At 38.6% G+C, this 13,753-nt stretch overlaps 1 protein-coding gene across 1 annotated transcript in view; it reads right to left on the reverse strand.

Moving 5' to 3' along the window:
* Positions 1–4,521: 4,521 nt before the first annotated feature.
* Positions 4,522–13,753, reverse strand: part of ITGA6 (integrin subunit alpha 6) — an 81,297-nt gene continuing 72,065 nt past the window's right edge. The window contains exons 25-26 of the mRNA XM_042782496.1: positions 10,468–10,593; positions 4,522–4,686 (exon numbers count right to left, since the gene is read on the reverse strand). Coding sequence (XP_042638430.1) covers positions 4,522–4,686; positions 10,468–10,593 — 291 coding nt within the window. The remainder of the gene's footprint in view (positions 4,687–10,467; positions 10,594–13,753) is intronic.

Consider the following 13,753-nt stretch of genomic DNA (forward strand, 5'->3'; position numbering starts at 1 on the left):
GGTGCCCGGCTACTAATGCCAACCACTCAGGAAAGGATCAAATCTGGAGATCCTGGATAGAGTGGGAGGGAAAATGTGGAACAAAATCCAAAAACTCAATAGTGACCAGAATTACTGGTCAGATGAAGTCTGGTGAGACTCCCAATACTATGGCCCTGAAATACATTCGGTACCTGGAATAAAACTCACCCCCAGGGGCTGGCTCTCAGCCCAATCGTTAACAAGACGTACACGCAGACCACTCAACCCAGGATGCCTCACCCACACACTCAATGGTAATACATCCCTTAAAGAAATAGACCATGGGTCACCAAAGGACCAACATTCAAACTGAGGAAATGCAGGACAAACAGGAGTGCATAATTATGAGGGACACAGGGGGAGGGATGCAGGGTAGGGAGGGGAAGACTGGGTTAGGATTGGACATGGCGAATGGGGAATGAAACTAAATGTATGCGTGACGTCGAATGTAAAACAAGCTCTTAAACAAAACAAAACAAAACACAACTTTATGCTTCTTTCTTGGACTCAGGATGACTTAGCCAGGAAGAATCCTCAAGGCAGGCATTTGCTAACCAGAAGGCTGGTGGTTCAAACCCACCAGCCACTCCTCCGAAGGAAGGTTGGGCAATCTACTTCTGTAGTGATACTGCTTTGGAGACCCAAGGAGGGGTGGCTATGAGTCAGATCTGATTCCATGGCATGAATTTGGTTTTGGAGTTTGTGCTTGTTCCTTGCAACATTAGGGAATTCTGAGTCTTGTTTCTGTAGCTTAATGCTTTTGTTGTTGAGAATATCTACCAACTCAATTTCTAAATGCACAATTCAGTGCCACTGATTTTAATTCAAGTTGTGTATTTTCATCCATCTTTTCCAAATCGTCCCTTCCCAGTTAACAAACTGCCTCTTAACTTTCCCATCTTATCTTTCACGTTGCTATTGTCAGTGTGATCCCATACAGACAGATCTTGAGAGAGCACAGCGCTCAGGGCAGATAGTCTTCACAAGTGAAGCTACATTGTTTGGTTTTAAGAAGACTTCAGGGGATATTTTTTGTTTAAAGATGATCTCAGAGCAGTAGTTCTGGGGGTTCATTTAGCCTCTATGGCTCTAGAAAGTCTGGATTCCATTAAGAATTTGAAATTTTCCTCCAATTTTCCCTTTGATCAGGATTCTTCTATAGAATCTCTTATCAGGATGTTCAGTAATGGTGGCCGGGTACCATCCATTTTTTCTGGCTTCATGACAAAGGAGGCAGCTGTTCATGGAGGCAATTAGCCACACATTCCATTTCCTCCTCCTGATCCAGATTCTCCTCCTTCCGCTGTTGCTCCAAGTGAACAGAGACCAACTGTTGTACCTTGGATGGCTGCTTGCAAGCTTCTAAGACCCCAGGCACTATACAACAAACTAGGAGGTACAAGCACTAAAAACCCCAATTAACTGGGATGTCCCATGAAATCATGACCTTACACCCTCAAACAAAGGAACCAAATCCCATGAGGTATCTGGTTGCATCCTGCTAAACTCAATGGTTAAATTGCATTCCAGGCAAAATTTTCTAGGATTGTGTTAAAATCTGAGTCTATCTATGAGACTGGATATGTGAACTGTGGTTTAGTAAGTTTCACAGCCACTGGGCCAAATCATTAAAAAGTGCCACTCCTATTTCTTTGGGTGGCAACGTATGCCTGACCTCTAAAGAGCCAAGTAGGCTAAGATTTAATATATAATATTGAATACAGTGGGAAATGATTACTGAATATTCTAGGCAAATACATTTAAGATTGGAAATTTATTCAGGCCAGGGCATGCTATACTGTGTGGGCACGCTATTCACGCTTCATTTTCTTTCATTACATTGTGATAATCCAGCTAGACAAGTTTCAGAAAACTGCTTTAATATAAATGAAGTCCTTTGGTGAAGAAAATATTTTCTGACTGGCCAGTCCCAGTGATCAGTATAATGGCACAGGTCACAGCTGGACTGCTCACATTCAACTTGTGTTCTAAAGAAGGAAGAAACTTAGCCACAAGAACTTTTATTCTTTGTGTCATGCAATCACTGCTAAACAATACCCTGTCCTTCACAAGCATAAGCTTTTGAAAACAGATGAATCAATATAAACACAACTCACAACTGGCAGATATCTTAAATAAACCATCTTTAAAGGGCATTTTCTTTTACTTATAAAGAAGGAACATTACTGTAAAGATTTGAACAGTTGATTAAAAATAAAAAATAAACCTAATCACACTGCAGTTGTTTTATTTTTTGCACTGGTATCTTTAGCTGATCTGAGATGATATGGGGCATTAAGAGTAATAAAATCATTTAAAACTGTTTGGTACTCTAAAAGCAAACTTTAGTCTGGTTTGATAAAATGAAAAGAAAGGCAATGCAGGTTGTCATTTATAACTTTAAAGTTTGTTTCACATATACGATGCTCGTTATTTAGAATGAACACTTTCTTAAAAAATTTTATTTCACACTTTTATACAAATATCCACAGGTATGTTCTGATCATGAAATAATTTTACAATGCTAGTTAGTATAAAAATGTATCAAATGCACACAGACCAGTGACTTGACTTGAGATGACATTTTTAACAACTTTAAATTCCAATACCACAACATTGTTTCTTTGTTGTTGAACGACCCAACCCTCCCCACTTCTTAAGACATTCATTTTTATAACAAAGGTCTAGGCACATTGTCAAAACACCAGCTTCTTAGTGACTCATCAAGCCAGTGCATTAGACTTTTTGAGTTACCTAATCAACAAACTGAGATTTTAAATACTGTTATGACCCTGTTTTAGAGAAATTTTTGTAAACAAAGTATCTTTTGTATAACTATTTTTGCAAATGAAAACTCCAAAGTACAACCAGAAGAATGTCCTTAGTATCTTCAGGGTATAAGTTTCCTGAAAAGAAAAAGCAGTTTAAACTCTAAAGCAACAGTGGCACACACAGCTGTAGTTTGTTCTTTGAAAAGACTAAGACACTGCTCCTGTCTAAACAAATTAGCACCTGTTTGCTGTTGCTCCCCCATATAACTTAACATTTTGAAGCACAGTGTAAAAAAAAAAAAAAAAAATCAGCTTTCATTTCTCTTGGAACTCGACTGAATGTAGAGAAGAATATCTTTTTATCTTCTTTCATTTTCACAATTAAAAAACAACTTCTTATTAAAGTAGTCTCAAAGCCAATTTGGGAATACAGGATAGGGGAAAAAAGGAAACCAAACAAAAAAACAAGACAAAACAATGACTTACTGATTAAATGGTTCTAATAAACATTTAAAAACTTAAAAGCCATGATGTCTTTTATCTGCCGAGCATCTCGGTTTTGGCGTCAGATTTCAGTAGTCTCACACAGGACGGCGATTAGTCTGGACCCACCATAGGCACTCTCACCTTTTCTTTCAAGTCCTGAATATACAGTATTTGCAGCAGTGAGTGAACTGCCCTGGAGTTCAGTGAATAAACCCATTCATTCTCTCCAAGAGTTCCTGAAAGTTATAGCATGGAATTCAGAAATCCACACAGGACTCTAAACTCCAAAATATCCAATTTCTGATAAGAATGAAATATCTTACAGTCAATCCTATTTCTTAAACAAACCTTTTGAGGTTTGGAAGAAGGGGGTGGGGTCTGTCACAGAAGAAGCTGTTATAATTTACAGATAAGATTAAGTTATTAAAACAACTCTCTAGCACATTTATAAAGAATTAGTATTTTCCCTTTGCAGGTCAAACCAATGACCTCCCGTGTTCTAATTCTGATTGCTTAAACCGACCTGCAGGGTCAACTGGAGAATCTTTGGCCTGTCAATAAAATGGTTGGTAAAACTACAAAATAAATACCAGGGCTAAATATATACAAATAAGTATAACTAGCATTCAAATCTGTCGCACCTGTGTGTTTTAGTGAAAAGAGCATGAAGCCTGTAAGCATTTGGTGTGAGCAAGCACTCACACACCTAGGAGATGGGAAAAGATGGCAGGATGGCAATGTCACTTCTATTGCACATTTAATTTAAGACAGCACTTTAAACTGAAACACAACTACCCTGGCAGCAGAATCTTGGAATGCGGGCCAGTTAACCTGCAGGTTCTCCAATCCTAAGGGAAGACTGTTTGCAGAGGCAGTGCTGAGATTGGGAGGTTGGGTGGTACCTTCCTCTGCGACATGATCAAGAGGATGTCATAGAAGCACGACCCAGCAGGCCCTTCCCCAGCACATGTAAGTCAGCCACACCAAAATCAAAAGCAACCCAGAAAGTTAAATTAAGGCAGTGAAAGAAAAATCCATTCCAACAGTCTTAAATTCTGCTGTGCAAAACAAGAGCCTTAGGCTACGTAACAATATCCACAGTTAAAACTGTAGGTTCGTACTGTTGTGTAGTCAGTCTGAAATCAATATTCAGGTACTGAAGGGCCTTAAAATCCATCTGAATTTCTGTGTTGGGATGGAAAAAGAAAAGCAGTTTGGGTGCTGTGGAGCTTTTGCGGCTCCCCTAAGAGTAGCTTTCATTTTCATTCCACTTTGTGATCCACTGCTTTTTTTCAAGGTTATCGTTGTAATATTTTTCATCTTTGATCTCTCGCTCTTCTTTACGGATCCTTACAGCATGGTATTGGGGAACGCTATCATCGTACCTAGAGCGTTTAAAGAATCCACACTGGGGAAGGAAGGAAAGAGAAACAAAAACAAATTAATCTCAGAAAAAGCAATTGCCCTAACTGGGGATGTCTAAACTGTCTGTTCAGCTATGCCCACCTCTAGACTAAGGAAAAAAAAAAAAAAATGTTTTCTTTAAAGAAAGAACTAATAGGTCTGAAAATAAAATATAACAGCCAATAGGAATATATGGAAGAGAAGAACAGCTGTGAAATGGAAAAAAGCTTTTCCATTTATAGCTTGTCTTAACATTTTATAACAATGTAAACTACCTCTTTACTAACATGTTAAAGAGTTTATGAGATACTTTTTTTTTAAATCATCATAGTATCTGTAAAATATCTTATCTTCAGATTCCTAGAATATCATTTTAAGGCTATAAGCCAAAGATTACATCATGCCCACTCCCAATAATAAAATGGAAATCAGGTCACAGATATTAGCCATGTTACTATTTAAATATACCAGTGTTCAAGTTAATGTGTCAGTTTAAGAATCTTCTCTCTCCTTCTTCTCTGAGGGGCTAGTAAACAAATCACAACTCATCAGCTCAGCGAAAAGGTAATTTACTTTGCCTGCATTTGCTGTTATGCTTTCAATTTGAACGGTTGTATTAATAAGCATGTAGCAACCGTGCCCTGCAATAAAAGCAATCATGTATTGCAGAGGACCGGAGGAGGGTATGGCTGCACTAAGCTCAGAGGACCCTCTGATTTCTTTTTCTTTTGGAAAAAGAAAGACTATTTATGTTTAAATTGTTAATAAGATATCTACTTTTTCATTAAAAAATCTGATCCAAAGAAGATTTTTATTAAGAACATATCTAAACATTTTAAAATCAGATTTAATATATTTTAATGAATAAAAAATACAAGGGGTTTTCATTTAGAAATGCAATTCAAAGACATGTAGATGAGGCAGATACTTAAAATAGTTGAATAATAAGTTTCTTATGTGACATCAACAGAAACAGAATGTTTATGTTGAATGATGTTATGTTATAAGAATGCCATGGGACGAGTAAAATTATGTGCATAGCTACCACTAAATCAATAGGCAAAATGGACCAAGAAATTTTGTTCTGGGGCCAATTCCACATTGACATTTATTTTTCTGTGCAAAAGGGCCAAAGTACCTATTGATCACAAAATATGACTGCTGCCCCATTTAAACAAAGGAAATTAAGGGTGATACATAAAACTGCAATGGCAATGTTGGGGTACACCCTAACAGTGCCATGGAAAGAGATTATAGGAATAATTCTATCTTCTCATGTCCACAGAAATGGAAAAAGGACTCACCACCAATTCCTGTTTCCATGGATTTACAAAAAGAGAGGCAAGACATGAACTTAAATTAACTGAGACCCAAGGTTGGATAAAATTTCCAGGAGCATGAAAACAAGGTCAAATTCCATTACAACATATTGAAATAAAAACTGTCCAGAGCACTCTTTTTTTTTTTGAATTAGACATTTTGTATATTGAAAGTTGCTTAGGTTAAGAGGACCATCTTTTGAAGTTGGCCATAATCTTCATCACGCTGATACCCGTAATTTGTTGTAATGGTCTTTGACCTGCAGTAGATATGCAAAAGGAGGAAAGTGCATGCTTAGCTAGCATAAGATAGTTTGAGAGCATCAACAAAAGCATTCCAAGCCTTCCCCCATCACTTTACAGCAAGGACAAGGAGATCAAAAAAGAGAACAGTGAGAAAGTCTTGTCATCAAGAGAAACACAATGTTTCCAACATGCAGCAGGTTAATTAAGCAGTCAACACAAGCTTCTATTTGAGGGAGATTCCAAAATGGACAAGAAATCGGAACTGATTTCTTATGCATCTTTGAAATTCCAAGTGGGATGCTACATAACTAGATTTAACAACACGTGGCAAACTGGGCTATCACGGAGGTCCGAAGCCTCCTTTTGCGTGTACAATGATTGAGATTTTGTCCATTGTCATGGGTGATGCGTAATAACAAAAACACAAAACAACTCACCTGAAACAAAAGATTCTTTGTGTGTTTTTAAAAACTGTGAGCTTTCACATATAATAAATAAATCTAAGCAAGGCAAGCCAGTGTGGACATTTGGAAACATCTGTTAATGGGACACACATAGCAAGCTGTTGCTCTTAAAGTTAGCCACCACAACCATAGCAGGTCCCACAGCTAGCAATTAAAAAACATCAATCAATTACCAATTACAGAAGTAGATCAATACTACGCATCAGAAGTAAGCCTCTCTTTATCAGACGGCTGAGCATGGATCTCAGCCTTGTGATATGTGGCATCATAATGATCTTTCTTATTTCTCTTGAAGAAACCACACTACAAGGAAGCAAGGTATTTAGTCAATTTTACAATTTTGTATGTAAGAGCTAAACAAAAGAAAACTTCTGATTTTCACCTATTTTCTATTAACAGCTTGTTTACAAAGAGACCCCTATGGATCGACCCCTAAGCAAACAGCCACTGCACTATAATGTATCGTGACAGCATTCACCCAACTCTATCACCCCTGGTTCATCTTTGGTTCTCTGGCCAAAGATTTATCTGGATGACACGGGTCAGCTATTTGATTTTTCTATCTGGAACCAAAATTCAAAGGGCAGAAATCATCTTAAGAGGGAAAATGTATATACACATTTGATTGGAGCTTTGGGCGGTTTTTCCTTGCAGGAGAATATGGACTCTAAAATAGGAAAAAGATTATTTTTTGTAGTTTACTGAGACAAAGGTTAGAAAAAGAATTCTCTAAGATTTTGCACAAATCTAAATGAAATACAGATCCACTGTGGGTATTTTTCTGCCTTTCGGAGTAAATTTTATAGAGCAAATGCAATCTAGTTGGGGCCATTGGCTAGGGGATGAATCACAATATAAATTCGAATACACCATCATGAAAGTATGATTACTAGCATTTTCCCAAATTCTGAACCACCATGAAATTAAATGGTGGAAGTCTAAGTACCTCAGGTTAGGTCACTCTAAATGAGTATAAAAGTATAATTCCATTTCCACCATAATTTCTTTCATTCAGTGGTAGAGAACTTTTTCTATTTGCTTTTATCTCGTTCATCAGGCCATGGAACTGACCTTTGAAATAAAACTTGGTCAAATAAATCTCTGACCTTCTGCAAAATTCTGCTTCCTAGTCGGCAACTTCACGAAGGTTAAAATCTACATTTGCATTGTACAATATGGTAGCCAACAGCCATGGGCTATCAAAATTCAAACGAATTGAGATGACATAAAATGTAAAATTCAATACCTGAGTTGCACTAGTGCTCAACAGCCACATATGACTAATGGCTACCTTACTGAAAAGCACAGTTTCATAGCATTTCCACCATTACAGAACATTCTATTGGGCAGTGTTGATATAGTCTATTTATCCTGGTATCTATTTTCAACTCTTAATTGAATACACAATGAACAAACACAATCAACTTTCAATAACATGTGCTAACAAAAAGGGTGAAAAGAGGAATGGACCAGAAACCAAGAGTCATCTAACTTGACAACTTAATAACCCTGGGCGTGAGCATCTTTAGGAACTCTGGTAGTGTAGTGCCTAAGGCATCTGACTGCTAACCAGAAGGCTGGCGGTTCAAACTCATGAGCATCTTTGTCTGCAAAATGAAAGTAACTGGACTAGTGTGGAGACTTTCTTTTTTCCTTGCCAAACAAAATCCTAAGTAGAATCCCAATATTCAAAGCTTGCTATGACTCAAGTGGTAGATGGAGGCACAAGCTCCACCTGACTGAGCATCAGCATCCACATGGATTAAGGGAAAAAAAAAAAAGTAAAGACCATAGAGCTGGCATCCTTTCTGACCTCAATATTTTATAAGTTTAATATATAAAACCAAATACTCCAGTTTAAGAAAAAATAATGTATATAAAGTAATAAAAATGATTTTCATATGGGGGCTGTAGAAGGTAACTGATTACTTTATAATCTGCCTGGTGTCTGAATACTTTAGAGCTTTCAAAAAAAAAACGGACAAGATCATCTAATCCAACACACTTATTAAGCACTGACATGAAGCAGTATCTCAAGGCAGTGAAATAATTTGGCTAAAATCACATAGCTCGTTTTCTTAAATCTCACCCCACTGTCATGTTTACACCCTCATTAAAGACCGACAATGAGAACTGCTCTAAAGAAGACTGTCCTTGTGAGTTCTTCCAGAGAGCAGATAGGGACATTCTCAAGTATCAAATCCCAAATTCAGTTTTTGATACCAAAATAAGTTTTCAGCCATCTCGACGTTGGCTGGTTGTACCTGCCCGAGAAGCCTGCGGCCTGAACTAAACATCCGAGGTAGGTTGGCTGACCTCCCACGATGGGATGAGTTTTGGCTTTAGCAGATACCAGGCTTCAAATGCACATTTGGAGGACACCAGAAAGTGATCTTATATTGGCAAAAGGAAATTACTTGGGAAAATAAAGCCAAAAAGGAATCCTTAGCATGTTAAAACGACACTATTCTGAGTACTTATCCATCACACTCTTTAGATCAGGAGGTGTTTGAGTTTAGAAGATTGGGAGTTGAGCTTCACAGTCCTTTATCCAAAACTCTCTGCACCAAGGGTGTTTTGGAACTCAGAATTTTTTGCTTTTCAGAAAAGGTGTATGGCACATACCTAATGCTACTGTAGTAAAAACGTTAATATTTCTGAAATCAAATTAATGAATAAAGGATAAAGACTATAAATAGCCCCTCTTCAGGTCACATCCGAGTTTGATGCCATCAAAGTCACCACAAACTTTCAGTTCCAGAGCTTTTTGGAATTTGGGATTACAGAGAAGGGTGTGAATCTCCATTACTCACTGGAAATAATCCAATATCTATAGGTTCTAACTGTTGGCAACCAAAGTATAAGCTCATCTCATACATACTTTTTTGTAATGTAGACTATTTTCTGGTAGGAAGCAAGTAGAAGATATTTTATTTGCAGTCCCCAAATTCTAATGAGGAACTGTCATCTTGAGAAACCTTCCTTGTCCTGGTTATAGGCTATAACGACCACTAGGGTTGGAGTTACTCATTCAATTTCATACTTTTCTACTCCTAATCTAATCTAGCTGCAGGAGCTCTGGTACAGTAGTGCCTAAGGCACTTGACTGCTAACCAGAAGGCTGGAGGTTCAAATCCACCAGCCACTCCTCAGAAGGAAGATGGGGCAATCTACTTCCGTAGTGATACTGCCTCGGAAGCCCAAGGAGGAGTTGCTGAGTCGGGTCTGACTTGATGGCACACAACAACAAATCTAGCTGCAACTGCTGCTGTTGTTGGTTGCTGTTGTTAGTTGTCTGACTCATGTCTACTTTAATGGCTGCCATGAACATTTCCTTACCCAAACTGAAATCAGCAGGGATTACAGATCCAGATTAATTTGATACCCAACAATTTGACTTAGATGCAGAATTTGATCTTAGATGAGAACAATGTTAAAGTATTAAAGTAAAATTACTTGCCAAATACACTAAATTACATACAAAGGCACCAAAATCGACGTTTAAGAAACTTCTAATCGTGTACAAATAATGCACCTTAAAAACAAGCTACCATGTAGGTAGGTATACAGGAGTTCATCGTAAAATTCTTTCAAATTTTCATGTTGCAAAATTTTCATAATGAAATATTGGAGGAGGAAGGAAGTAATGAAAAAGAAACGCATTATCAGTGTTACTTTTAAAGATACGAAACTTAAAAATTTTTAGAGACATGAAAGAGTTTTATCATGAAACTCAAATGCCAGATACCGACTTACCTTCCACAGTAAAAACACTAATAGAGCAAGCATCAGAATCCCAGCAAGAATGGCCACCAGGATGATCCACCAAGGTACTCCTGAATACTGAGCTACAGTCTTCGAGGGAAATACAGTCACACGAACCTGTGAGGTATGAGAGAAAGCACCACTGCCATAAACTGGGGAGAAAGGGAATCAGGAGTTTAGGGTTCTAATTCTGATTCCAAACTCATTTTGGACAATGCAACCTTTGGGTCGATGAATTTGATGTAAGATTCTTTCCCTTAATAACAGAATACTGCCTCCAGAGGCATTCTTTGGAAATTGTTTCCCAGAATCTGGAAAATGCTGGATGGTGATCTGACAAATCAGCTGTTTCTTTATTAACTCAATATCTTTAAAAAATGTTATTATCAGCAAAAGCCGAGAGAACTGTATAACAAATCTTCATGTACTCATCACCCAGTTTCAATAATTATCGATACAGTCAATCTTGTTTAATATATAAAATCTGATGTATTTTTGAGAAAGTTCACATTTTCTTTTAATTAATTTTCTGCAATGGAAATAAAAGGTGCAGCATATGCCAGTTTGCGTAAATCCCTCATTCAGATTTCAAAGATGTTGTGAAATATAAAAATAGGGATAGAGCTACCTGATTTTTCCTTAGGATATCAAACTAAGAACCCCCCCAAAACTATTATATTTCCTGAAATGCTGCCATCCTCCACATGTGCATGAACAAACCAAACCCTAGATTTATCCAGAGGCAGCTTAGAGCTTAAGCTGCAGCTGATGAGAGGCATAACCCTTAAGCACTTGAAGGATGGCAAATACCAATTTAATAGAAACCGTATTTGTTCAAAAACCTACTAAATTGCTGACGGCAATTCACAATAACTCAGTTATAAGGGTGTAGGAGAATTCAAGTGGACTTTTGTGATGCCAGGAGACCGTCTTTAAAAGTACATAAAAGACCTAGTGATTGCCATATGATTTTGGAAACCATACTGATTAGAGATCTCCAAGTTTGAAGTTTCTGGTATTTCTGAATTAAGAGGATAAAGGGTAAACACGACTCAGAGGGAGGATTTAGCTTCTGAGAAGAGTTTTTTAGCCAAGTGATCAGCTCTGAATGCTGCCCAAAAAGGCTTCCCTCCCACACTGCACTTCTACACTTTGACTATACATACTATGACTGTCTTAAATCTTTCCATTAAAGTACTTCCTTTTGTACTGCTACTAGAAAATAGTTATAAACATCACTTGACCCATAGAAAATACTTCAGAGAAAGAAAATTGCTTTTCTTTCAACATTTAATAGGCAAGAATTCATATATAGTCAGTACACTGACTATAACAGGTTGGCAGAATTCACACTTGTTATCACCGGTATTTCCTATTACGCTCTAAATGAGGTTACCCCAAACTCCCAGCCCCAGGGTGGCCTAATGGCTCACTTCCCCTCCTCCACAGGTATGCCACCTTTAAGCTAAAACTAAATCCTTAAGACTACTGGCTCTAGTAGGAGCTCTGGTAGCATAGTGCCTAAGGCACTTGACTGCTAACCAGAAGGCTGGCGGTTCAAACCACCAGCCACTCCTCGGAAGAAAGATGGGGCAATCTACTTCCGTAGTGATACTGCCTCGGAAACCCAAGGAGGGGTCGCTATGAGTTGGGTCCGACTCGACGGCACATAATGACAACAACTGGCTCTAGTACAGGGGCATACATCAAAGGAAGAAAGAAGAAATGGTGAGAAACCAATGAAGAAAAATATAGTTGATTATCTTATGTAACCGGTTAACTGACTACCCTTAAAAAGAAAAAAAAAATCTTTCCACTACCATATGCCATAGCTCCTCGGAAGGAAGGTTGGGCAATCTACTTCTGTAGTGATACTGCCTCGGAAACCCAAGGAGGGGTCACTATGAGTCAGGTCTGACTCGACGGCACATAACAGCAACAACAACATGCCATAGCTCATTCCCCTTTGCTTCCCTAGTGTCTCACACAGGGGAGGCACACAGTGTCCTTGGGGCAAAGTGACCACTAGAGAGGGACATCCTCATTTGTAAGAATAAACCAGTTGAAGTGGAGTCATTTCAGACTTATGGTACCCATGTGTATCAGAGTAGAACTGTGCTGTGTAGGGTTTCCAATGGCTGATTTTTTAGAGACAGATATTTAAAGCCTTTCTTCTAAGGTACCTCTGAGGAACTTGAACCTCCAACCTTTGGATGAAGGGCCCTTACCACCCAGGAACTCCCTTTGTAAGAATGTTGTTGCTGTTAGGTGCCATTGACTCCTTGCAACCCCATGTGACGAAGAACGGCCCCATAGGGTTTTCTAGGCTACAATCTTTACAGAGACAGATCTCCAGGTCTTTCTCCCAGGGTGTAAGTTTGAACTGCCAACCTTTCTGTTAGCAGCCAAGTGCTTAACCGTTAGGACTCCTTTTTGTAAGAATAAGTTGTGGTAAATCTGGAAGTAGGGATTGGTCTGTGGAAAGCCTTATTATAGTCACACCATGTATCAGAGCCTTTGAAATAGCTGATAATGGCAGAAAGAGAACTGTTCTCATAAATGGTTGCAATCCAACAACATAAGGGCGGAAACAGGCAAGTTTTGATTTTGTAGCCTGAAGTGGTAGGGGGAGCTGCTGGGAGCTCTAAGCCCTGACTCTGGCTACCATTAAAACCAGAGCTTGGAACCTTTTAGAAAGTGTAAAACAACTCACTGGTGATCAAAAGAATGAAGCTGGAAACAAGGAGCTGGGCTACACATTTAAAGAGCAGATGTGTCCTGCAAACCTTCTGTGTACATGTTCTCACTGTGGTCCAGCAGGGTGGGAGAGGCTAGTCAACAAGTTTTTATTCTCTTTTGTTTACTTAAATTGTCAACTTAAGTTTTTTGTGTGGTAGTTATTCTATAGCTCCATTTGGGAGTAAGGGTGGAGCTGGACTTAGAACCAGGTGAGGGGTCCAAGTGTTGGTTCCCAGAGGGCTAAGAAGCCTTATCTTTGTCACAGCAACTGCTACTGACAGTGAAGAGTTAAGGTGATTAGAAACTACGGTAGGTTTTACAACTCCAAAAAAAAAAAAAAAAAAATTTTTTTTTTCATCAAAATCTAGGCATTTCCATAGGGATGCCCCATGCATGTGAATCTCATCTGCCACATTCACTATAAGAAAGAGGCTTCAGCTCTGCTGATGTGTTAAGCTAAACCACCACTGAGCAGCGCTTAGGACACATTAGCTGGCCAAGCACTTTCCCTGAATCACCCTGTCATATAATACCTTCC

The sequence above is a fragment of the Orycteropus afer genome, unplaced genomic scaffold (genome assembly GCF_000298275.1).
Source record: "Orycteropus afer afer isolate SDZICR_OR568_19922 unplaced genomic scaffold, OryAfe1.0 scaffold00001, whole genome shotgun sequence".
Lineage (NCBI taxonomy): Eukaryota > Metazoa > Chordata > Mammalia > Tubulidentata > Orycteropodidae > Orycteropus > Orycteropus afer.